The 26,693-nt window shown below is 40.5% G+C and overlaps 1 protein-coding gene and 1 pseudogene across 3 annotated transcripts in view; one reads left to right on the top strand and one right to left on the bottom strand.

Moving 5' to 3' along the window:
- FAM47E (family with sequence similarity 47 member E) overlaps positions 1 to 6,373 on the top strand; it is a 35,676-nt gene extending 29,303 nt beyond the window's left edge. The window contains exons 6-9 of one of the 3 annotated variants that reach the window (XM_077143113.1): positions 568 to 723; positions 4,062 to 4,139; positions 5,932 to 6,037; positions 6,244 to 6,373. In XM_077143113.1, coding sequence (XP_076999228.1) covers positions 568 to 723; positions 4,062 to 4,139; positions 5,932 to 6,003 — 306 coding nt within the window. In that variant the 3' untranslated portion in view covers positions 6,004 to 6,037; positions 6,244 to 6,373. Of the gene's footprint in view, positions 1 to 567; positions 724 to 4,061; positions 4,151 to 5,931; positions 6,038 to 6,243 lie in introns of all 3 variants that reach the window. The other 2 variants (XM_077143114.1, XM_077143115.1) reach the window with 2 other exon arrangements.
- A 7,813-nt stretch (positions 6,374 to 14,186) lies between these two features.
- LOC143667969 (PDCD10 and GCKIII kinases-associated protein 1 pseudogene) lies at positions 14,187 to 15,240 on the bottom strand (annotated as a pseudogene).
- Between the last annotated feature and the right edge of the window lie 11,453 nt (positions 15,241 to 26,693).

Raw genomic sequence — 26,693 nt, 5'->3', positions numbered from 1 at the left:
CTTCCAATTAAAGGGGCAAGAGTTTGGTGTTGGAATATTATTTTGATCAAAAGTGGTGTAGCATTTATAAAACGGAATGGGCTCATAGTAAGTCCAATAATTTATAATTTTGGTTGACTGAGTATTACTCAAGGTACGTTCCCCCTTGGGGGAAACGTGAGTTTTACATGATTGTTGGCTGCTTTATATCCATCGCCCCTGCGATCTTCGCAGCAACCCTATGGGGTGGACACTCTTGTTATTGCCATTTTACAAATGAAGAATTTAAGTAACTTGCCCACAGATTAATAGCTACTAAGTGGGGGGAGTTAGGATTTGAATCCAGGTCTGTCTAAATCCATAGCCATGCTCTTAACCACGACATTATTTTCTCAATCATGAGCTTTTCATTTTGCCTTTGTAAGGTAAAGAATATAAATTTCAGGAAACAGTTTGTCACGGACAAACCATAAATTCAAGGTTTTACATACATTCAAGGTTATACGCTTTTATAAACTAAATCTTAGATCTATTGAAATGGCAAACCAAAAGAGCTAATGATGTTGGTAATAATGTTATTTTCTATAGAATCCTTATAAAGCGAAGTGGGAAAAGATGAGGTATGGAGCATGGTATCTGGATACTAAGTTGTGGAAAAAGCAAAGAGCAGATGAACCTTTGATTGACCCCACTATCTTGCTTAAAGCTCAGGATGAGAATTTTAAAAAGGCGCTGCAGGAACAGGTATGTGCATTTGCTGAGATTTGCTCATCTGAACTATAGATTATCACAATGCAATTGCTAGCCTCATACTGAATCCAGAGTCTCTGGAGTATCACTGAGGCTCACAAAAGTCTTAGAGTTTCCATACTGAATTCAGCAGTGAGAAAGCTGAATCATTATATGGGAACTGTGTAATAAACTCGTTTCGAGATCACTTGGTAGACGTTGTCTTTTATGATAGGACAACCACTTGTGCTCCTACCATTCTTGGAACACTTGATTCTTTGGAAAATCTTTCAAATGGCATTGTGACATGGTCAGACTACCTCAGTTCTCGGAATGGATATGGCATCATGGATTCTCTTTGGGTAACTAAATGTGAAACTTGTTTCCTATTAGCAATGGATGAATATCAAGGAAATCAAAGGAGCTGTTGTGAAACTTCTTATATGCAATTTAGCACTCAGAGTTGCAGGGTCTGTCTGAGAGGAGAGGGACAAAGCTTAAGCACTATTTGATATCTTAAAAGAACAAAGTGTATAAGAATGAGCTTTAATTTTACTACAAATAAATTCTTGCCTGTCCATCTCATATGTGCAAGTATCTTATGGAAAGAAGATTCTCAGCATAGTCCTGGAAATTTGGAAATATTGATGCAACACTTGCACAGGACTCTGATAAGAAAATTTGTGAACCTCTTCTCTTTTTCATCAGACACAGAACTTATCCTGATAACAGATGTAAAAACTTTGAAAAAGTAAAGTAGTATACAAATGTGACTTCTCATTCACGTGGTAATTATACATCAATTGCCTCCTTGAGATATGAAAGCTAAGACAGGAAAGATGATCATTTTTAACCTTTCTAGTACTGGCTATGAAATGCTTATTTTCTGATGTGAGGCATTACACCAAATTATAGATGGAACATGATTATATAAACCTCAAAATAAATAATGTTAAGCAGATTTTCTTGGTACATTCTTTTGGTGGAGCTCCCTTTATAGGTTTATGTGAATTTAATACATAACATGAAACTATTCCAGTTGTTCTTTTTAAAAATGACAAAGTATTCTCTTTGAAATTAAATATTTATACACAAAAATAGTTACACTGCCATTTTGTTTAATGGCATCTCTTTTTAAAAATATGTTTTAAAAGACTTATTCTTAAAGACTTAAGGAATTTTACCAAAAGTATTCCATTTTGATGACTAAAGGTGTTTGCTCAAATGATTACGCCCAGCTAATGAAAAAGTATCTTTGTCTGATACTTTTTATTAATGAAAAAGCAGCTGTCTGGTAAGGGACAGTCATGATGATGTCACCACTATGTTGGCAACCTTTGAGTTTTGACTGTGCTTGATTGATTTGTTTTAGAAGTGAAACCATCTTTAAAAACTGAATTAGAATTATGTAAATGTGTATCATATACTTAGTTTTCTTTTTAATTTTTTAAAACTTTTTTGTATAATATGTACATATATATATATAACATATATACAAAGCAAAGAAAGAAAAAAGCAATAGTTTTCAAAGCACTGTTCATCAAGTAGTTGCAGGATAGATCCCAGAGTTTGTCATGGGCTACCATACAAGCCTCTCATATTTTTCCTTCTATCTACTCCAGAGACTGGAGGGATTAAATACTTTTTTTCCTTCTAGCTGCTCCAGAATATAGGAGGCTAGATAGCATAAATATTTTTTTTATCATCACAATCGACATTTTTTTCTTCAATTGTTATTATAGTAAGAAGAATTTTATTGTTAATGCATAAAATTTGAAGAAAAAAATTTATATAAGCTTTTAAAAGAGGCCCTTTTGACAATTATTAATACAAATGTGAAATATGACCCTTCAAACAAATACCAATTTCATTAACAGTTTACATACAGCAATAATTTATTCTGAAATGTTCATTTAGTTTCTGTTGAGACACGACTCATGTCTCTTTAATAAAAGAGCAGCCATCTCACCTCAAATACCAGAATATACAACAAATTACAGCATAGCAAAACTTCTACCTACTTTCAGATAAAATCTAGTTCAGGTAAAATAGTTTCATTCAATGTTTTACAGTTACACAGATATTTTTTCTTTTCTGGCACAAAATAGTGTAAAGTGTTACACTGTAGCTATCTATATGCACATAATGTGACCACAGAACTGTTAATCATTACTTCTGAAATTGAATATATTTCAGAGTTTGGCATGGGTTACAATTCCATAATTACGGTTTTTACTTCTAGCTGCTCTAAGATACTGGAGACTAAAAGGGATAATGATTCAGCAATCATATTCATTTGTTAAATCCTATCTTCTCTGTATAACTCCATCACCACCTTTGATCTTTCTATCCCTCTCTTTAGGGGTATTTGGGCTGTGGACATTCTAACTTTTTCATGTTGAAAAGGGCTGTCAATAATATGGAATAGAAAGATGGAACTATGTGATGTTCTGGAGAGGCTGGGTCCTCTAGGTTTCAGGACTTATCTGGTCCAGGGACCCATCTGGAGGTTGTAGGAAAGTTACTCTAGTGCATGGAACCCTTGTGGAATCTTATATATTGCCCTAAGTGTTCTTTAGGATTGGCTGGAATGTTCCTGGTTGGGGTTTGGCAGGTTATGATAGGTAGAAAGGTCTAACCGAAGCTTGCGTAAAAACAACCTCCAGAGTAGCCTCTTGACTCTATTTGTACTCTCTCTGCCACTGATACTTTGTTACACTTCTTCTCCCTCTTTTGGTGAGGATGGAATTGTTGATCTCACAGTGCCAAAGCCGGACAAATCCCTGGGAGTCATCTCCTACACCGCCAGGGCATACACTCAGTTTTTTGTTTGCTTGTTTGTTTGTTTTGGGGCATGGGCAGGCACCAGGAATTGAACCTGGGTCTCTGGCATGGCAGGTGAGAACTCTGCCTACTGAGCCACCGTGGCCTAACCTACACTTAATTTTTTAATTCAAATAAATGAAAAAAAAAAAAACCAAACATGATATGTGAGTTTTCAGAAGATGTTAGAACTGGATCAAGTCTTTTTGATTAGCATGCCCTTTGGACTTAAGCTCTGTAAATTGTAGATATATATTGTTAATCTAAATAGGTTAGATCCCAGACACCCTAGGTCAATAATTTTGTAACTGAATTGCTTAAATTTGTTGCCTGTCTTTAAGAGGGTAAGAAAAAGAGTAGAGGAGAGCCTTTTATTCATCCACTTGTGAACCTTATTTACACCCATATTCCCCAATGAGAAAGATGTGGTTTAAAATTGAGACACTTTATATGGACATAAATGCTTTGAATTAGGTCGGGTATGAAATGAAGTTGACTTGTTTTTTGAATATGAACATGCTTTTGTTTAGGGGAATTTACTTGAAGAGCTTCATGGAACAGCTACCTTCAAGGATTTTATCCTAAGCAGGGGCTACAGGATGCCAAGTGTGAGTAAAGGGTCATGTCAGAAAGACCTCTTGGGGGTACTTCACAGCTCACAGTTGTTGATGGAAAGGGGTTGCACCTGACAAAATTAAGACACTAATTTTCCAGGCACACACCAAGGCTCAGGTCCCAAATATAGGGCATGCTTTTCCCCAGGCATGGAGATGGGATGTGGCAATTTGTTCTTTTATTCTCCCAGTTTTGTTTTTGCTACTATCAGAGGTCCCATCTCCCTGACGATATTTAACTTAGCTCCCTTGGGTTTGGCCATAACAGGACCAAAGCGAAACGGGTTTATGTGTGGGGCGTATGCCCTGAAGATTCTGGCTATAACCAGAACACTCTAAATTCTTCGGGTGTCTTTAAGTCTCCCTTACCTCCATGTCCTAAAATGAAGAACTGGGGGGGTTGAGTTGAGACACAATGGAATGGGGCTTTGCAATTTTGTCATTGTACTGTGAGGCAGACCTCATGGTACAAGTGGAAACAAACTAGGGCACTAGTTTCCTCTCCCTTGACTTGTAAGGCTGGCCCCCCACCCCACCCCCACCCATCCCCAAATTAATCATCTTTCTTCCCTCCCCCACTTGCAAGATCACCTGATAACCAGGGTGGGGTGGGGGGTTGGCAGAGTTTACCCTGTAGCAGGAGAGCATGCAGCCTGGAGTGTGCGCCCAGACTAGCCCTGGCAGCATGGCAGGAAACCGGATCGGTCTTCGGGGCTGGAGTCACAGCTCATAATAAATTATGCATTTGCCCACCACCCTCTGCATGCACTGTCCTTGCGATCCTCGGGAGGTGGTCAAAAATTCTTGGAACTTGGAGTCCAGATTTCTCTTTTTCCAAGAGTGATAGAACTAATAATAGCTTATACTTACTGGCAAATAGAAATAATGATCAAGTTCAAATCAAGACAGGTTTCAAAGTTAAACCAGACAATATGTGGACATGTCTTGGGCTTGAGGTAGTGACTGGGGTGGAAGAACTAGGATGAAATGTCTCCTTCAGCTTTGCACATCGATAATAGACCTGTTAGATAAGCTTAATATACAAATTTATGGATTTATAACAACTGCCAAATCTTTATATAATGTCCGCGTGTGTATATTTATATGTGCAATATATAGAACATACTTATACAAAATATTTATATATGATTATACGTATTTATATAATACGTAAAATAAACTTAAGTATAAATATAATTATGTGAGATGTGTGTTTGTGTGAATCTCCCTTATTTGCTCTTGGTGACTCACATTTCTATTTTAACATTTTTAGTGGCAAAATACAGTTTTTCCATCTTTTTCATGTCCCCTCCTGATTTAATCCATTCTGTTGATGAAGTTTATTTCAATTTTAGCTAAAGGGAAATGTGCCTGCCACACTGGCTATCCTCTTTTCAGCTGCATTAACTAATAAGAGACGATGTCCCTGGCTACAGCTGAGTCCTCTCTGAGACCACCTATAACCCAAGACTGGCATATTTTGTCCCTTAATTCTTACATTCTGTATCTTTTCATTTTATCATTGCGAGTTAAACTAAATGAGAAGAGGGACTCTATTATAGTAAGTGATATGTACATGTGTACATGTATATATAAATGAATGCGTAGATCCTATACTATATTATCTATTTAAATATGTGTGACGCTCATTCTGTTTTTACTCCCATAAGGCAGTGTGCACTATATGCATATATGCATTTATATATGTTATGTGAGCATGCATATTTATATACACACACCTATATCTGTTGCTGCTGAATTATCTACTTTATGCATTTACCTACAGCTTCATTCCCTCTCCTATTCAGACGGGTTTCAGGACTTCAGTAGTAGGCTGAGCTGTATAAGGTTATGCTGAGCTGCTTTGGGCCAGGCTAGGGCACAGAACAAATGTGAGTAGTATCTGAGTATTTTCGATGTGTTCCAAGGACTGACATATATCATTGTCAAATTAACACATCATTTTGTGTAGTGTTAAGAGGTATGTCAGAGTGTGAAAGTGTGAATTTGGGTGTGGTAGTGGTTGTGGTGAGGTGATAAGGACTGAACAATTTTTATTTGCCAAAATAAGATAAGAAAGTTTCTTTTTTTTATTTAGTTCCTTAAGAAGACATATTGGGAAGGAATGTAAATATGAATGTGAAAAGATTCCTATATCACAATCAACAGAAACTAACTCAAGCGTAGAAGAATCTGGAAAGGATGATTAAACAGTTTTTTATTTGTTACATATTTGGCTAATTCTCTCATTTTAAGCATTAAATGGAATTCTTAATGAGTGGCCCACCATGGATGTACATCTTTGACTTGGCAATATCCATAACTTTAATATCTCATGCTTTTAAACATTTCTCAGTGACCCTCTGCTTTAGCTAGTCAATATTTTATATTGTTTATCAACTATGAAATCAAAATTCACATATACTTTTCTCACATTTTGTATCATTGTGCATATTACATAGTAATGTCAATTATTTGTAAAAATAAAACCATAAATAAAAGCAGAATAATTCTATTCCATTTTCCAGAGTATATTTTCCTGGTTTTGAATGACGACTTCCTCTCCTTTTTTGTGTGATATTATTTTCTTTCATTTTGAGTTAAGCTTTTTAAGGTGCTTTTTCCCTTTTGTAAGGATGTTAGTTCTTTGTTTTGTTTTGTATTTGTTTTTGTATTCAAACTTGTTTCAATATTAAACATTTTGCACTCTGTGGCATTAACGGCCCAGGGACACGTGCACTGGGGCTTCAGCCCCCATGCACCACAGCACACTCCGGGACTCCCAGGACCCAGTTTGAGAATCAGGTCGTGCAAGGGAACAAAAGCAGGATAGAAAACCACGTGCATGTTATGCGGTGACATCTAACTGAAATGGTGGTGGTGGCAGCCACACAATGGGAAAACTTTTAACATGTCAATAGTTGCTGGGTTAGGGTAGTAGATTCAGGTAATTTTATTCTTTTCTGTTGCCTTGCTTTTTAGTAATATTGCTTTATCCCTTTTCTAATTTTAAAAGGTGTGATTAGAAAAATCTTGCTGAGTGGCTAAGTCTTGGGTGGTAACAAAATCTGAGGCAAATGATCACAATCCTTTGAATGTTTTCAGTTTTGGTGTCCTTATTTGGACTAATTCTAAGAAATGTAGGATTGGAAATGTCATGAGTTTGCTTTAAGTAAATTGACTGGAGGCCAAAAACGGAAATTCCTATGAAATGAACGGAAACCCTTGAGTTTTGGTAGATTAAGGAGTCAGTGAGAGAAAGGTGAGAATCAGCAAACAAAGCATGCGATGAAATACAATCATGCCTGTGCGGGGACAGCGCAGCTGAGATAGGCACCAACATAGCTTCCAAGGCGCACAGGCCTTTTCCCTCTCCACTCTCCCCGTCCGTAACGAGCACAACTGGGCAGCAAAGGGAGCCTTCATCTCAAAGTCCAATTGTTGACCCCATGGGGCTCCTAGGCATGTGGGAAGCTTCTGCTCAAAGTTTAAGGCCAAACCAATCATTCCCCAGCCATAAAGGCGCGGGGGAAGCTCGCACAAACGAGGGGAGACAGTCAGGGAGTACAGAATGCCTTTGTGCCTACAAGTTCCACCCCTGCCTAATTACACCAGACAACTCCCCTGAGTTGTTGCCACATATAAAAGCAACTCTGTCATAAAAGAATAGTTTCTTTGTAATGCAGCAGTTAGCTAACCCTGTCAACTCCCATTTCTAACCTGTCAAGGACTAGGTCTATACAATTAGAGGTCACCATTAAGTTATGGACACCTTCTCAGTAAACCAGATTAACCCGAAATTGACTGGGGTGAAACAGGGTAGAATCCCATTGCAACAAAACACAATTCTCTGTTTTAGGGATTCTGCCTGATTAGCCATAACTTTATAATTTAAGTAAAAAAATCCTTGCGTTGTAGATATTCTTAACTATAAGTTGAATAAACAATCGGTAATAGTTTTACAATTCACCATCCACAGCGATGGTGCGAAGAGAAGCTAATGTACACACTGGACCTCGCCACCGGTACTTCATTTTGCAGCCAAGAATGCAGTTAAGGCGATTGCAAGGGTCATCTTCAGACTCTGCTCTCAGTGTCGAGGTGAATCCTGCCCAGAAGAAGATTGTGGCATTCCAGCTTTCGAGAGATTCAGGTGTGTTTGGGCTGCAGGTTCCTGTAGGTGGAGTTGAATGGCTCAGCAGGCATGGCAGCTTTTGCCAGGCCTGCGTGTCGACTGGCTCTCCCACTTCAGTTGGGGAGTCCTGAATCAATTCACCTTTTCCCTCCAGGCTTAGTACTGGCTTAGTCTGAGGAGCTCCCTTTGATTTTCCAACTTCGAATTGCGTCCCCAAATTTTCTGTTCTGAACAGGGTAAATGCCACCTTCCCATTAGGTTCTGGAACTTGTTCTTCCCAGTCATTTTCCTCTGGTCTCAGAAGCTGCTTTCAGCTGTTTTCCTGCCCTGGCTTCTCCTGTCCCTATAGCTGTGGCCCTCACTGCCTGCTCTGATGCACTGATAATCCTGATTCTCAGTGATCAGGTAAGGTTTATTTATTTTATTATTTTTTTTAAACATGGGCAGGCACTGGGAATCGAACCCGGGTCTCTGGCATGGCAGGTGAAAACTATGCCATGGAGCCACTGTCGCCCGCCCTTCAGTAAGTTTTTAACCTTAGTTGGCTTGTGGCTTTCTTTAGCTCCTTTATTCAATCTAATTATTTTCTGCAACTGCTTTTCGTTTTACATTTTGCTCCAAAAAATCTTCACCTGCTTCTGATTAGAGTATTGCAGTTTTAGGTTTAGCATCGTTTCCACCCTCCTACTGCTCCCTCTCGTCTTTTAGCTAGTGGGGTCTCTCTGGATATGTCTATTCAGTATGTAGCTTTGGGGACCAGCTTTTCTCTTTTGCTGATGCCACAGTTTGCGGGGTCCTATTTTCTAAGGAAGGGGAGGCCTCTGGCTTTGGAAACCCTCTTCTGACTCTGCTCGCCACGCGAGGACCAACTCCTGAGGCCTTACCCTCCTCATCAGACGCTCAGTCTGAGAACCTGGACCAAGAGGAAGATGACGAACTGTCGGCCATTTTTCTGCTCTTCTGAAGAAATTCTGAGTTGGAACAGTTTTCTGAATGAAGATGAAACTTTTTGGAGAAACTCTACCAAAGTCTTTTGGGACAGCGTCATCTGTGGACAGCATAATGTCGTCAGGGCTGGGGCTAGCTGCCATCCCAGCTTTGTTCACAACCGATGGGTCAAAACTGGGCCAAGGTAATTTTTTAGACAGTTCAGCTGCTGCTTGGGTGGGCAGCTTGCCCCTCTCCTTTAGTTCCACTACATTTTTGGTGGACTTTGCTTCTTGGGATTTCACTGTTTCCTGATTCTGTAGAGAGAAAACAGGTAGAAAAAAGTCCTCACAGCGCCGGGGCTTCTGGAAGCAGAATTATGCAACAGAGGTTTCCTTGTGGATCGTGTGTGAAAGGATGAGCCGTAAACTGAGCTGATACAGCTGATTACCTCCTTCTTGAAGACAGGCTGGTGATCCTGGCTCCTCTGTCAGATGACAAGACAGGTGGCAGCATCTGCTGGTCTCTCCCTTCTCTTTTGGGTTGCTCTGCTTTCAGCTTCTGGTTGTAGTGGTGTCCTCTCTTTCTATCTCTCAGCTTCTGTGTCTTTTCTCTGTGTGTTTCCAGATGTTTTTATATATAAAGAAAGGTTTTATTATAAAAACTATAACATAAGGTCAGAAAATTTAACAGATGCTCAATATGATATATATTTTAATTAATTTTTTAAATTAAACTTTATTAGAAAAGTGTTAATGCTCATGTTAGGAAAATCAGAAAATATAGGCTGGAAGAACATAGAAAACACCATAATTCCTGTGTAGTTGGTAATAACTGCTCTTCGCTCACTGGAATATATTCTTCCAGGTCTTGCTCTATGTACATACATTGTAACAACCAAGGCCACTGGAACCCATTCTGGATAGTTTAATCAGAAAGGAATTTATTAAAAGGATAATGGGTCCCTACTAGGAACAAAACCCGAATTCATGCGTCATGAATCTGGAAGCATTGGTGTTGTAGTGGGCATAGACATGGTAGCCAGTTATGGCATCACCGTTAACACTGGATGCTGGACGCTGCCCCCAGAACTACCCCTGCTGCCTCTGAAATTGGATGCACTGCCATTGCTACCACCTGCTTGTCCCCAACATGGATCCAGTCAAGACAATTGATAGGTGGAATCCAATCCATGTCTAGGTGAGAGGGAGGCACTGAAAATGAATATATGGCATTTTCAGCTTCTATAGTGAGAAGGGACTCTGCCTTATAGGATAGGGAGACAATCTATACACTGGAATGACTACATTGAAAATGTGATCACCAGTACACCCTTGGTGGGGGAAGAGACAAGGAAAGAAAGGAAACTTGAATATATATATATATGCAAGTATAATGGCATATACATGATATGGCAAGAAAAGAAGCACAGGTTAATGCAACAAACCATTTCTGCAGCTGGTCAAGAAGCTGTAGTTGCTATCTATATATGGTTTCCATCTTCTGCCCCCATTCCACGTTCCTTTTCCTTTTAGCCGTTTCCTTAGGTGACAGGAATTATTTACTCATTGGAGTGACCCAAACCTTTATTCCTAAAGGGAGTGGGCCTTGATGGTCCTGACTAGCTGGGACCTTTTTCAACTATACATGGCAACACAAGGTAGAACTCCAGGAGGATCCCCTAGTTTCCTGAATTCTTCTTCATGATCTTAAAGAATCTTGGTTTCTGCTTATATTGATGATTTTTCACACTCAACAATCCCATCACTCTTTCTAGTTATTCACATAGCATGAGACATCCAAAATGGCCAGGTAGGTGGCAGTCTCGACCTCAGCTTCCAATTCAACCGTTTTCTATGGTGGTAGCCTTCTCGCCTTGGAAACCCAGCTTTTAAATCACCATGACCCAGTCATAAAACTAACACTTTTGCAAGTGGTTCTTATAGAAGTGCTCCTCCCAATACCTCCACCACCACCTCTGGTTCTCAGACCCATGTATTTGAGCTTTGGGAAAAAGAGAACCATATTCTTTTGCTAGTTCAGACAAAGTATTGCATCTTCAGGACACAGCCTATCCTTGAAAGGCATTTGGTGCTGTAAATGAATCTTTTCTAGATTCATCATGAAGCCAGAAATTTGGGATGATGGAGAACACAACAGGGCAGTGAATTGTATAATGCTAGCCCACTGCTTTATTATTTTTGGTATAAAATTAGATTTTTAGTGAGAACCAATGTTGAGTAGAATACTTTGCTGATGCACATCAGTGTGAGCACAAGTTTGGTACGTGGGGAAAGCAGATCCTTTTTGTGGCTATTCTACTAAAAAGAATTACGGTCCCTTCCTTCATGATGGAAGAAGTCTGTGACATTCTATAAATAATTCACTTAACACCCATTCTGACTTCTTAACACCCGTTCTGACTTCTTTCTAGGTTTCTTTCCTACTATAGAGGCTGGAAAACTAAGAAACCTCATTTCCTAGACTTTCTTGATATTCAACTCATTGAACTTACCCACATGAGTTTTGGAAGCCCAAGGGAGTTCCTGTAAGCCAGAGGAAGAGGCAACTAGTTCTAGTAGGCCAGCTGGGCAAGATTCCAGAATTTAATCCCAGGATTCTGGCATGCAGATGCTGAGCAGCAGGTGGGTTGACAGTGTTAGTCTGAAGAAAATCCGTATTTTTCCTGGCTACTTTGTTCCTGGCTTTGTAATGTTCAAGGATAATTCCTATCAAGGGCTCACAGTTGGTTTTTAATTGCTAGACAAATAAATATCCAGCAGAAGCAAATGCCAAATCAGCCTTGATGAGGAAAAATTCAAGTTGCTAAACCCATGTAAAACCTGCGTTGCTGCCATCATGGCCACTTGGTTCATGAGTTCGTTGGGAAATGCTGGAATACCTGGCGAAAAGAAGCAGACAGATAATCAAAGGGTAGGTCAAACTTTTCACCTGATAATTGAAAGCTTTCTACAGAGTAGCAGTCTTTTTTGTGGACATTCACAAAGGACCAAATATTCTCACACTCTGTATTCATTCTATGAGATCCACTGTATATATACACCTTTTGCCCCAAACATCCTTGTCAGCAGATATGCATTCTTGATGCTTTCAAGTCCCTGGTTGGCTGGCTGGCTAAAATATCAGCTACTTCCCCTTAACTGATGATCTCTGAACCTCAGGCCATTTCTCTTTTCAGACAATGTGTTTAAGAGAATAAAGTGGTTACACTTTTGCCTTCAGGAAATTCCCCTTCTCCATTGTCCTTCTGGGCTACCCTTGAATAGGGCTATATAATGTTGTGGCTGCTGCAAGCATGGAGCACACAATATCTGTAAGTGAACTTTCAGTCAGAGTCTGGCGTTGGAGGACTCCTCAGAAGGTCAGAGGTATAGGTTGAGGAAGAAATTCTAGCGTGGAAGGAGTAGGCAGACCAGGCAATTTATTTCATCTTAGTTTCTGCTCAAGCCCACTCCTATAAGAAAGCTTCCCTTTAACCACGAGAAGTAATATAATTTGGTAATTTAACAGACAGACTTTAGAGGCAGAGGGCCTGGTTTCGAAACAAGCTTACTTATTGCTTCTTTTTCTCAGTTTTCTCATCTTAAATGGGGAGAATAACAATAATAACAGTACAATCACCCAGGATGGTGGTGAGACCAAAGGAAATATTGCAAGTAAAGTGTTTAGAACAGAGCCTGGCACGTGATGCACACACACACACACACACACACACAATGTTAGCTATTACTACCTGACTTTATGACTTGGTGATCAGATGGTCCCCAGTTTATGAGAGGCATCATTCACATGGTTATGTAATGTCTCAGGATCAGGCTGCTATAGTTACTAATGCCCAGCAACAGATCAAGATCTGTTTCTCAAAAGGACAACAGCTGCCTGCCACAGAGTTCATGGCTTGGCTGCAAAGCCCTGGGGCTATGCTTGACTCTCCTTTCTGGGTGTGCCAAAGCTCCATTCAGCAGCCCCATCTGCCACACGTGCATTAAGCACTTTGGAGCCACTGGATCTGAAGACAGAGCTTCTTGGACCAGCTAGAAAGCCTTCTCTTTCTTCAGGCTGCACTCAAAGCCAGCATCCTTTCTGATTACTAATGCAATTATCTGAAACAACACGTTCTAAATCAGGCCTCTAAAATCCAAAGAGAAGTGCAAGCAGTGTGCTATTATATCATATTTCTACCACACAAAATAATAGATGTAAATGACTGCAAAAGCATAGATAATAAAAGGCTTGCAAAATAACTAGGAAGCGAAGAGTTTCAGAGTTTTTATTACCTTTGCTTTTTTTTACATTTTAATCAGAACCAGACATTTAATAGCGTAAAACATTCCATAGATCACTTTGCTATTCCAGACCTCATGGACTTAAAACCCAAATATGACACAAGTAGTTTTAAGAATTATTTTGGCTAGCCTCCTCAATCTCAAAGGAGATTAAAAAGTAATAATGTAAAAAAAGCAAAAGCATTAAGGTCAAGGTGTCTTAAGATCACAGCTAAAGACTAACCACTTGTTTATTGGTGACTTCTGCTCCACCCTGAAAGCTGCTGATCTTAATTCATTGTCCGACGAATGGTTAGTTATTATTAGTTCCCTGGGTGATTGTCCCGGAAGGTAAGCCATGCGCTGGGTACACATTAGGCACTTGCATTAGGGGAGTTAACCTTTTCCATGTGGGTACCAACATCTGGCTCTGAAAACAAGATTAGGCATTGACAGTCAAACAATGCTCTGTGATTCTGTGCCATTGAGATTAAGGGTCTGGATCTCAGAGCATTCTAATGTACATCTTTACCAGATATTCTCAGGAGCTTGGAGGCTTGGCAAGCAGGTTGTTTAATTTCTAGATGTGCTTTGGACACAGGCATAATACCCCACTCTGATTTTCTATACTAGCGTCCTGAAGGATAGCCCAACAACAGAGTGATGTGCCAAATATTTAAGAAGCAGTATGGCACAGGTACCGACAGAAGGGATGCTGGATGTGAACACTGGTCAGGCTGCCCTGGTGCATGCTGGCAGAGTGTCAGCCCTGGGTCTAAGGAGCAAATGCATCCCGACCCGCTCAGCGATGTCCAGGCAGTAGCTTACGTGCCTGCACTACCCACCTCCCCTAATATGCCTCATCAACATCTTCTCCCACAGTAGCATCTTCTAAAGCCTCAAGGGCTTCTGCCGCTGCCACGTCCTCATCCACCGTCTCTCCATTCTGGTCTCTATGGGAGCCACAGGCAGCCTCCCGCCCATTTCTTGTATCAACCACAGGCGCAGCATGAACAGGACGCATTTCCTTAAAGTAGACAATTAAAACCTCTTGTCACGGCCTCATTTAACGAGTCCCAGCTTCTCTTCATGGAGAAGGGCATGTTCCAGCCATGCTGCCTTGCCCTGGGGTGAATTCTCTCCAGGGGCGCATTGTCAGCGTGGTTCTGGAAAAGACAATCCCTTTCTTCATGAGCAACACTGTCTACTCCTGAGCCCCAAAGTTGAGGGTAATTTGGGGCTGGGATCTGAATGGTACAGTCTTGAACATCCACGGCATGGCTTTCCTCCCTGGAAGGAACCCTGAAGTCTCCATTCTGGAAGACTAAGGTCTCTTCTGAAGCCAACAGCGCCCGGTCCTGTTTCCCTCCATCAAGGAAGCGTTGAGTCGGGTGACCGTCCTTTGGAGTACTGCCCAAGGGGCCCTCGAAGCAGCAGCAGTGTTGATGCCATCGACGGCACCGCCAGTCCCCTCCATGCAGGGCCCCCCTCCATTCCCCGAGGGTCAGGTCCTGGGGGAGGCCAGCAGGGCACGTAGCTGTCCTGCTTCTGCTCTCAGTCCTCTTCACGCCCTCATTCTGAAGGTCATTTTTATGCATCAGAACTTCACTGCTCTGTTGGCCTTTTAGTTTAACAGCATAATCTTCATCTAGCTTGCAACTGTTTACTTCGTTGACGGAGCCGAGGGAGGCACTTGAACTGGATCAAAGATAAAGCTTTGAATCATTTTACATCACGCGCACCCCATCTGGATTGTTATTTGTTACCCTCTGAAGGCAATGCGGCTGCGCCTCTCCTAAGGGTGCTGATGACGGCCTCCTCCGGTTACAGGTTCTGTCCTCTTCCGTCTGGCGGTGTTGTGCTTCCCCAGTGACATTCCTTCTCTCGAATGTCCAAGGTTGTGTGACCTGCTGTGGACCACAAGATTATCGCTGCAAAGGAGGTCATTACAGAGTCTTCATGTGAGGTAGGAAATGCCTCATCAGACTGGAGCGTAGGGGGAGTTGCCTCTGATAAGGAAAGCTGCATTGGTTCAAGTCTGCCTAGAAGCGTTGGCAAGATGGGATTAGATGTTCTACAAATTCACTGGGGGAGGGAGCAGGAGAAAATAGAAAGAACCTTTAGACAGTGACGTACATCTGACACAGAAGGAAGGAAAGAAGAATGGTAGGACAAGTCTCAGAACTCTGTGCCATGCAAATAAATCTTCAGCGAGGCCAAGGGGAGTCCTCACGCCAAAATTGCTCATAGGAGGAGTCGTGTGTGTTCCCATAACACGCCAGCCATGCTGTTTTGCCATGTTCAGTCTTTCGCCGCTAGCAGCCCAGGAAGAGAGCCTCAGTATGAATGTGGTGGACCCAGGGGGCAGTATCTGGGTCCATCAGCCAAACCTGTGCTCTGCTGCAGGAAACCCGAGCTGTGTATTTTCACAGGGTTGGGAGTTTAGGCTGCTTGAATCCATCTGAACCTTCCCATATGTTCTTGTTCTAGCATTCAGAGTTTCACTTTCCTAGGCAGTGCTCTAATTTCATGTAAGAGGTCTGACAAATCTGTGAATTCAAATAATATGACAATTCAGCAACCTGAAGGGTCATTTTTTCCCTCTCTCAACCCGACAGCTCCAAGAGGTGGGACTCTTTTTAGAAAATCCCGAAGAGTCCCTGGTTTGGGAGGGTCTCCATTTATTTTTAAAATATGTCTACAAGTTACTTTTGTACAAATTACTTGAGGAAACTCAAGCAGCTTGAGGAGAGGCCCACTTAGTGAGGAACTGAGGTCATCTGCAAATAGTTATGTGATGAGCAATCTTGGAAGCAGATCTTTCAGCTCCCATCAAGCCTAATCAAGTCCTAATTGAATGGTTTCCAATATTTGCTTGGCTCTTTTTGAAAGTCGTGTCTATAGCAATCATACTATGTTTATCCTATCATTGCATGTCTGTAGGTGAGGCGGGGTGGCAGGTAACTTGCCTCTTTAGTTCACAAGTTTGCAGATTGAGGGGAAATGTACTAACGTGGGTCTCCAGCATGGCAGGCAAGAACTCTGCCTGCTGAGACACCATGGCCTCCCCAGATGCTAACATTTTGGATTTCAAATTAATAGAATGAGATTTGGCAGAGTCTGGGGAGGGGGTGTTGGAGATTGAATCATATACCCCACAAAAGACACGCTCAAATCTTAATTGCATTCCTGTGGGTGTGAACCCATCTGTAAATAAGAACTTTAAAAAATCTTACTATTTGTTAAATTGTGGTCAGATTGAATCAGAGTGGGTCTAATCCATATTACTGGAAGCCTAATGAAGAGAGGAAGTTCAGATGCAGTCAGTCAGAGAAGCCAGTAGACACAGAAGCCAGAAGTCAGAGAAAGCCATAGGAGGAAACCAAGGGTATAGTCATATGATGGGCAGAGATGCAAGTCAAGAAACCCCATGAATGTGGTGAGGCATCACCAGAATGCTACAGACTCTGACAGAAAATGTGGCCTTGCCAATGCCTGATTTGCAACTTCCAGCCTCTAAAACTGTGAGCCAATACATTCTTGTTTAAGTCAGTGCATTGTATGGTATTTGTCAGGGCAGTCCTGGCAGACTGAGATGGGGGTAAGTATATTTTGCATGTGGGAGGAACATAATAACATGTGACTAGAAAACTGACACATTTGGGTGGGCCACAGTGGCTCAGCAGGTAAGAGTGCTTGCCTGCCGTGCCCGAGGACCCGGGTTCGATTCCTGGTGCCTGCCCATGTAAAAAAAAAAAAAAAAACCTGACACATTTTAAAACGTGTCCTCAGACTCTGTGATACTCGTCCCTTCAAAAGATGGAGCTTAATTCTCCTCTCCTTGAGTGTAGGTTCTACTTAATTGCTTGCTTCTGATGAATAGAATGTGGCAGAAGTGGCAACGTTTGATTTCTGACACCAATTCATAAAAGGTATTATGCTTCCTCCTTGCTGTTTCTTGAATCACATGCTGTAGGGCAGAGCTTCTCAACCTTGGCACTATTGTATTTTGGAAAACATAATTATTTGTTGTGAAGGGTCATTCTGTGCATTGTAGCATATTTAGCAGCATCCCTGGCTTCTACTCACTAGGTGTCAGTAATACCAATTATACCAGCCTCCAGTGGTGATAACCAACAGCATCTCCAGACATTGCCAAATGCCCCCTGGGAAGTAAAATCGCCCCTGGTTGAGGACTATTGGCTTAAGGAAGGCAGCTGCCATGTCCTGAGGAATCTCAAGCTGCCTATGGAGAGGTCCATGTGATAAGGAACTGAGACCTCCTACAACAGCTATGTAAGCCATGTCAGAAGATTTCTCACTTGACCTGCAGATAACTGAAGCCCCTGCTGACATTCTAACTGCAACCTTGAGTGAAACCTTGACGGCCCATGTACCCAAAAACAAAACAAGAGAGACCCTGAGCTCAAAACACCCACCCAAGTCTCTCCTGAACTCCTGGCCCACAGGAACTGTGAGATAATAAACACTTGTTGTTTTAAGCTGCTACATTTTGGGGGTAATTGGTTACACAGCAGTAGCTTGAGAATCCAAGATCTGAACTAAGAATTTAGGATTTTGAGCTTGTCATGCTCTTTCTTAAAGCTTTTTAACATGTTTAGAAGCAGCCCCTGAAGTCCCTAAACCCTTTACACTCTTCAGTGGCACTATTCCAGCTGTATCTTCAATATTCTCTGCACTCCATGTGACCTCAGGCTATAATTTCATGAACTATTTCTCCATTGTGTGCAATGGACTGCAAGAGTCTCACCCTCAAATGCCAGCTGGGTTTTTACTGCCCTTGGTGCCAATCTGACCAGCAATGAATCCCTGATGTCTCTCTTCTCTGAAGATTTGTTATCTGCAATCCTTCTGATCACCAATTTTTATTTCAGAAATTAGAGACAAGCAATGGAAAGGGAATTTGCTAAACGGTTGTTGGATAGGTCACAGAGTTTCCAGAGAGGTCAGAGAAGTAGGCTTAGAGACTCAGACCCATTCATGCCTGTATTGCCTCTGTCTGTGGTCACAGACACCACAGCCACTCTGGAGACTGGACGCTGGCACCAAAATTACCACTGTGGCCTCAGAAACTGGATGTGGCTGCTGCCACTACCACCCAGGTTAGGTCACGTGTCAGCATCGTAGCTCCAGGGGAAGTTAAGAAATCAAGTACTGGTACATTAACTTCTCTGTGGGGAAACATGCTCTTCCTCTTAAGTTGAGAAATTACTAAACACTGGAAGATGCTTAGATATTGACAGCCAAAAAGAATGTCAAAAATCCACTCTTCTCTCTCTCAAACATACACCTCTAGTGATATTTGTCTTTTTAACACGAATGAGGTCATGCCCACATTTGGTTAATGATTTTTTAACTTAATGCTATTTTGAACAACTTTCTAGGCTCCATAAGCTAGGATTAGATTTTGCTGCAAGTGATGGAAAATTTAAAAAATTAATTGGTAAAACAGGACCAAAGTATATTTTTCTTTCATAAGAAAGATATGTAGATGCCATCAGTTTAGGTGGGCAACTTCATGAAGATGTCAGGAACCCAGAATTTCTATTTGGCTGCTCTGCCACCCTCAGCATGAAGCTTCCACCTCATGGTCCAAGAAAGCTGCTTCAGCTCAATCCATCATATTTGCATTCCATCTAGAAGAAAAGAGAAATGGGAAAATGTATACCCCTCCCACCACCTTAAAGAAGTATTCTCACAAATGTTACTCATTTCTGCTTGTGTCTCATCACCAGAACTTTGCCATTTTGCCACACCTAGTTGCAAGGGAGACTGGAAAATGTAGTCTTGATTCCAGGGGCCATTTGCCTAGCTTAAAAGAAGTCCTGGTTGTGCAGAAGAAGGAAGTAGAAAGGTTGCCTTTTTTGCCAAACATGCCGACAGCAACATTTCTACAGTTTGACTTTAGTTGGCTCTATAGTATTGTAAGAACGCAATATAATTTACTTAACCAATCCCTTTCTTTCAATTTTTAAGTAAGTTTAAACTTTTTGCTATTACAGATGCTTCCTTGAATACCTTTTTTTAACCTAAATTATTGTGCACATCTTTAATTTATCTTTGAAATTACTTTCCAGAAGTGTCATTGGGTATATACTTATGCGCACACACACACACACATACACACATACACAGATGTTTGTTTATTCAGTTTTGTTTTTTAAGCTTTGGATATATAGTGTCAAATTGCCCTCCAGAAAGGTTGTGTATTTTTCCACTTTCATAAGCAGGTATTCTCTTATAGAAGTATTATTATATAAGCACCCTCTTATATGAGCCGTTTTTCTTGGCATCTGTGCTGGTTTGAAACTGTCTTTGTACCCCAGAAAAGCCATGCTTTTTAATCCTCATTCAAAATTGCCGGGTGGGATCTTTTTTATTGTTTCCAAGGGGATGTGACCGATCCAACTGTGGGTGGTACCTCTTTGATTAGGTGGTTTCCATAGAGGGAGATGTGTCTCCACCCATTCAAGGTGGGGTTGCTTGCTGGAGTCCTTTAAGAGGGAACCATTTTGGAAACAGCTTCAGAACCCACAGTGCTGACAGCGCCTGCACAATCAGAGATCTTTGGAGATGCAGAAGGAAGATGTCCCTGGGGAAGCCTTATGAAATGATGAGAGAAAGCTAGTGGGTGTCATTGTGTGCCTTTCCAGCTGGGAGAGTTGTTCCAGACCCATCTGCCTTTCTTGAGTCAAGGTCTCTTTTCCTGGATGCCTTAGCTGGGACATTTTCATGGCCTTAGAACTGCAAACTTACAACTTAATAAATTCCTCTTTTTAAAAGCCATTCCATTTCTGGTATATTGCATTCTGCTTTAACAAACTGAAACAACATCTTTGCCAATATTGAGTTAGGTCTTAAAAAGAATTCTTGGCACTTTAATGACAAAAAAGTGGCATCTTGTTTTAATTTGTATATATTTTTTATTATTGGTGACCTTGAACATTTAAAAGATGGTTTGACCCATTGTATTTCCTTGTGACTTTACCCATTTTTCTCCTGGGGTGTGAGCACTGGGACTCTTGTAAGACCTACTTTCTATGGAAGTGGAATGGACAGAACTGAACCTCCGGCAGGAAGAACTGGAGAAACACTGCTTTCCTTATCACCCCTCCACAGCACTGGCAAAGTGTGTGAAATTCCTCCATTAGAGATTTAGTCTTTCAGCTTCTTCTCCCTACAGACTGAGTTGAAAATATAACATTGTGAACATAACTAACAGCACTGAATTATATATTTGAAAGTGGTTAGAAGGGGACATTTTAGGTTATAAATGTTACTTGAATAGCTTTTTTTAGAAAAAGGACTGTACAACACAGTGAATGCTATTGTAAATGATGGAGTGCAGTTAATAGTACAAATATTTAAATGTTCTTTCATGAGTTGTAGCAAATGTATCACACTAATGCCAGGTGTTAATAATGGGGTGGTATATGGGACGTCTCTATCTTATACATGATTTTTTTTTTATAAACCTACAACTTTTCCAATGAAAAAAAAATCAGACAGGGCGTGCAAGGGTAGCTCAGTGGTAGAATTTTCATCTGCCATGCAGGAGACCTGAGTTTGATTCCTGGTCCATGCACTTCCCAAAAAACAAACAAGCAAAACAACAAACAAGCAAAAATTCAACAAATGGTGCTACAATAATGGGATACTCATATTGAAAAATAATGAAGTGTGAGCCTGCCATACAGCATACAAAAAAAAAAAGGAAAAAAAAGAAATCAAACAAATTCATTTGAAGGCATTGGTGGCACATCTTTGGGACAAATGTTAACAGATAACAGTAGTTACAGAGCCTGCAGGAAGGGGATGGTGTCTAGGGAGCAGTGAAAGAATAGTACTGCAAAGAGGAAGAAGGCACAGAAATAGGAGGGAAGGGGTGTCCCAAACTTTGCCTTCTACGTGATGTTGTTTAGGCCTATTCCTGTCTAATCTACCTCTCTCTCCCAAAGTAACTGCCAATGTTTCCATTAAAAAAAAAAATCTCTGGACATTTTATCTCCTATATTTTTGTTTCACATTCTGTTGATTCACTATTCCTGATATTTCTGTGTTTGTTTGTTTGTTCACATTTGCATGCATTCGTCATTTAATAAATACATATTTTTGAGCCCCTGCTATGTGGTTCTCTAGATGGTTTCTGTAGGACATTAGGAAAAAACTAAGTTTCCTGTCCTCGTACTCTACTGGGAGAACAAACTACTAAGACGCAATCAAAGTAGGTATCAGTGGAGAGGGATAAATGCTATGAAGGTAATAAACAGAGTGGTAGGATGGAGACTAGCAGGTGGTGGGCAGGCTGGGAGTGGCGGTCAGGTGAGAGCTATAGGTGGGAAGGTCTGGGAAATCCTCTGAGAAAAATCCTGACTTACAGTCTCTCCGGCAACCCTAGTCCTGGTGGAAGCAGGAAGTCTTTCATTCCTTCCCTTAGGCGAAGAGTAGGCCTGCAGGGCATGGGGTGGCATGAGTGATTCAAAGAAGCAGCGAGCACGATTGTCCCTACTGGCTCCCCTACTCTCTGTGTGCTAAACCCACCACCCCTGCTTTGCGTGTCTCCTACCACAACCCTAAATGGGTCCTCATTTCTCTCTCCTCTTCCTTCCTCTCTTCTTTAAACCTGTGAGATTTGAGTTAACCCTATGCCTCGCTACTTAAAACGAGGTCCACAGATCAGCACATCAGAATCAAATGGCAGCTTGTTAGAAAAGCAAATCCCAGCATCCCCTCCCCACTCCCAGACCTACTGAGCTGGAATCTGCATTTTAATATCTCTCAATGCATCATCTGCCTATTTTTGTTTGAGAAGCCATAGCTCAATTTCCTCACAGGTCTTCTGAGGCCCTTCTCTTGTTATTTATTGTTTCATTCCCTTTTTACCCTAACCCCATCCCTAACCCTTTGCCCATTGAAAACATTATTTTAATGTGTTTAAGAATTGTCTTTAAATATGCACATATCTTTAAAACCTAGGTAGCATTATTTTGAGTGTATATTTTCAATTAACATAAATTCTGTTGTACTATAAATCTTATCGTTTCTTGCCTTTTAGTGTTATTATATATTTAAGATCTAATTATGTAGCTGTTTGTACCTCTAGTTCATTGTTCTAACTCCTGCATGGTATTTCATAGGCATCCACCACATTTTACTTAGCTATTTCCCTATGATGGACAGCCAGGTGGCCTCAAACTTGCCATTGTCTCAAATAACACCCCATGTCCCTTACAGTCTTGTGCAAATTTTTCTATGAGCTGTATATGTTCAGGAGTAAGGTTGATGGGTCGTGGGATATATACATACTTAATTTCACAAAATCTTTCCAGATTTTTCTCCAGATTATAGCTGTTGACTCTCCCACCAGCAGCACCACATCCAATTTTTGCCTTTCAAATGGATGTGAAAGGTATAATATCATTGTTTTAATTTGCATTTACCTGATTACAGTGAGTGAGCATTTCTTCAACTATTTTCTAGTCATTCACTTATTCAACCAAAAATTATTGTGTGTGCATGTGTCTGCGTCTGTTATGTGCCAGGCATTGTTTCTAGGCACTGGAGAAAGACCATCCTTTGTCCATTTTTATATCAGATTTCATGTCTTTCCCTTATTAATTTGTAAGAGTTCATTGTATTAATCCCTTGTCAGTTTTAGACAATGCAAACAACCATCTCCCAATCTATATCTATTCGCTAACTTTATCTATGATGACTTCATTGACCAGAATTATTTGGATGAAGTCATTTTTTTCCTTTTGTCCTCCTGATTGATGTAATATTATAGTGGTAGTCTCCTGGATTTTGTTCTATTGGCATTGTAGTTTTATTTTTTACAATTGAGATTTTATTTCATCTGGATACCACCTTTTTATGTAAAAAGCAGTAGTCCAGCTTTGTTTTCCTCCATATAGTGAGCTAGTTTTCCCCACACAGATTTTCCTTTTCAAAAGGTTTCATCATTTAGCATGAGGGATCTTGGCCTTGAGTCTATTCTGAAACGAAGATGAGTCAGAGGTTTGCAAACAGTTGCAGTTAGAAAATGTCTCTGTGAAATCTGAAGCTAGGCCACTACCAACGTGACTGCTTTGCAGAAAAGTTTTATTTGAGGTTAATGTTATGGGAGAGTAACAGGAGCCGGGAGGAGGGGGTGGGGGTGGTTGACAGCCATGAACAGGTGCTAGTGGTATTAAGTACATTTCCCTAAGGAGGAGAGGACTTGTGGAGAGAGGAATTACAAATCCAGAGCAAGTCTGAATTTCATCATAAGTGTTGGAATACTACCAGAGGGATTCTCTGGTGCCCAGATCAAATTTTGCATAGTCATTTCTAAAATGTGTGTTTTGAAGTATGGACATGGTTTCATACCATTAGAACTCAGCGTAGCTAGTGGTCAGAGCACAGGTCCCAGAGCTTAGCACACCCAGTGCCCTTACCTGCTCTGTCATTTATTAGCTGTATGACCTTGGGAAAATTACTTAACTTCAATCAGGGTATTACATGAGATAATCCTCATGAAGCACTTAGCCTAGTGCCAGCATATATTAGGTTTTCAATAAACAAAGACACTAAAAAGGTCTGTTAGCTGATTGGTTTGGCATTCCAGGGAATATAAAGAATGGATAGGTACTGGCTCACAAGAAATTTATAATCTAATAAAGGGCTGAGATAAACCGCAAAAATAATTACACTGTAAGTACAAACCTCATATTTTGCCCTAAGGAAGTTGCAATATGTATTATCAAATACATATATCAAAGGAAAGAATGACATATCCATTGGAGGGCTGGGGGTGGGATGGGGAGTGGAATAGGGGCTGGGAAAAGTTTCATGGGAGGAAGCTGCTCTTAGGAAATGTTTAGACCAATGGGTGAAGGTGCCAGTTTGGGTGGAGTGCAGATAAATGATGAAAGAAAGGCCTAGAGAGGTTGGAGTGCTGTGTTGTAAGAGATCCTGAATGGGGGTTTGGATTTAAAATGGGAGGTTGGATTTAATCTGATAGGCTGAGGAAATGCCATGCCCAGGGTTGCACTTTAGGAGAAATTTAATTCTTGGTTATAGAATGGATTGGAGCCCAGAGGGAGTGGAGATGCAGCGATGGGTCAGGAAGTAATTGCAGTTGTCTGGACAGAAGTAGGTGGATAATAAATATGGGTGAGGACACTGGGAATGACAAAGAAAGTGACAAAGCAGGAGGCCCATGATTGAAGAATCAACAGGGCTCGAAGAGGAAAAGGTCTCCCAGTGACTCTTTCCTACCTCCTCTACTTTCCTTTCTCTCACCTGGCTGATACCTCACTCCCCACCTCCTCTGTTCCTCAAAATGTCTCTTTTTCCATCCCTTTCTTTTGTGCACACCACTCTCCTCTCCATCCTTCATCCCACTGGTTTTTGTGGCCCATCTCCTCCTCCCTTCTGGAATTCCTATTAAATATTCTTCTCCTCACATCTCCAGTCTGACTCCAATGGCTCTTTTCTGTTTGCAAACATGGTTGGGTCTCTGTGGTCTGCAAGAACTTTCCTTTAGCCTTGTACTATTCTTAAGTGACCCTACAATTTCTTTCCTCTCACCTCCACATTTCTCAAGAGAGGGTATTCTAGTTTGCAAGCTGCTGGAATGCAATATAGCAGAAACAGAACAGCTTTTAAAAAGGAGAATTTATTAAGTTGCAAGTTTACAGTTCTAAGGCCATGAAAATACCCAAATTAAGGCACATCTATGAAATGTCCAAATTGAGGCACCAACAAGAGGTTATCTTTACTCAAGAAAGGTCAATGAAGCTCAGGGTTTCTCTCTCAGCTGGAAGGGCACACAGCAAATTAGCTTTCTCTCCAGGCTGCTTGTTTCATGAAGCTCTCCCTGGGACATTTTTCTTCTTCATTTCCAAAGGTCTCTCGCTGTGTGTGCTCCAAAGCTTTTTCCAAAACAGTTCCCTCTTGAAGGGCTCTAGTAAGCAACCCCACCTTGAATGGGTAGAGACACATCTCCATGGAAACCACCTAATCAAAAGTTACCACCCACGATTGGGTGGGTCATATCACCATGGATAATCAAAAAGCTCCCACTCAGCAATATAGAATGAGGGTTAAAGGACATGGCTTTTCTGGGGTACACAACAGATTCAATCCAGCACAGAGGGCGATTACTTTGCAATTGCATGGTAATAATTATGGGTATCATCAGTACAGCAAGAGTGTTTTTAGAATATGTGGCAGTGAATAGAGTATAAAAAAAAAAGACACAGGAATCAAGAAGCTAACATTTAAATTTATAAAAGTCAAAAGGAAGGCCAAATAAATAATTGTCTTTTAAAATGTTGCATAGTAAATGTAATATAATGTTAAAACATTTCTGGTGGGGTTGGGAAGTATTATGTAAAATTTTTAAGAAACGAAATAGCAGTCAATGACAAAAAAAACTGTTATTAAGAAGCTTCTTTTTTTTTCCATTCCAAGAGACCCAGATGTTGGAATTATCTGACAAAGACTTTTGAGTAGCAATCATAAAAATGTATTTATTATTTATCAGGCACTGGTTTGAGGTCATAGCAACAGAGCAATAAAGAAAGTTCTTGCTTTTATGAAACTTACATTCTAGAGCACATGGATTTTGTCATGTCCATCATCATGTTTTTGTAAGTCTTGCAACTTAAGCAGTTTTTTAGGTTTCTATCCTGTGTAGACTCTGTTGAATGTGAAACACTTATTATAAGATTTCTCTACTGTGGGTTCTCTTTTTTTAAACAATTTATTAATTAAAAAAATTTAACAAACCAAATAAAACATTAGCATATATAATCAGTAATTCATAATTAGTTATGAATTTTGTGTTAGTTATGAATATTCAATATTCGCTTAGTTGCATATTCATCATTTCTTAGAACATTTGCATCAATTCAGAAAAAGAAATAAAAAGACAATAGAAAAAGAAATAAAACGAAAACAGAAAAGAAAAAAAAGATTATACCTACCATACCCCTTACCCCTCACATTTATTATCACTAGCATTTCAAACTAAATTTATTTTAGCATTTGTTCCCCCTATTATTTATTTTTATTCCATATGTTCTACTCATTTATTGACAAGGTAGATAAAAGGAACATCAGACACAAGGTTTTCACAATCACACAGTCACATTGTGAAAGCTATATCATTATACAATCATCATCAAGAAACAT

This window comes from Tamandua tetradactyla, chromosome 24 (genome assembly GCF_023851605.1).
Source record: "Tamandua tetradactyla isolate mTamTet1 chromosome 24, mTamTet1.pri, whole genome shotgun sequence".
Classification (NCBI taxonomy): domain Eukaryota; kingdom Metazoa; phylum Chordata; class Mammalia; order Pilosa; family Myrmecophagidae; genus Tamandua; species Tamandua tetradactyla.
The sequence above is the reverse complement of the archived record's forward strand: the minus strand, read 5'-3'. Positions and strand labels throughout refer to the sequence as shown.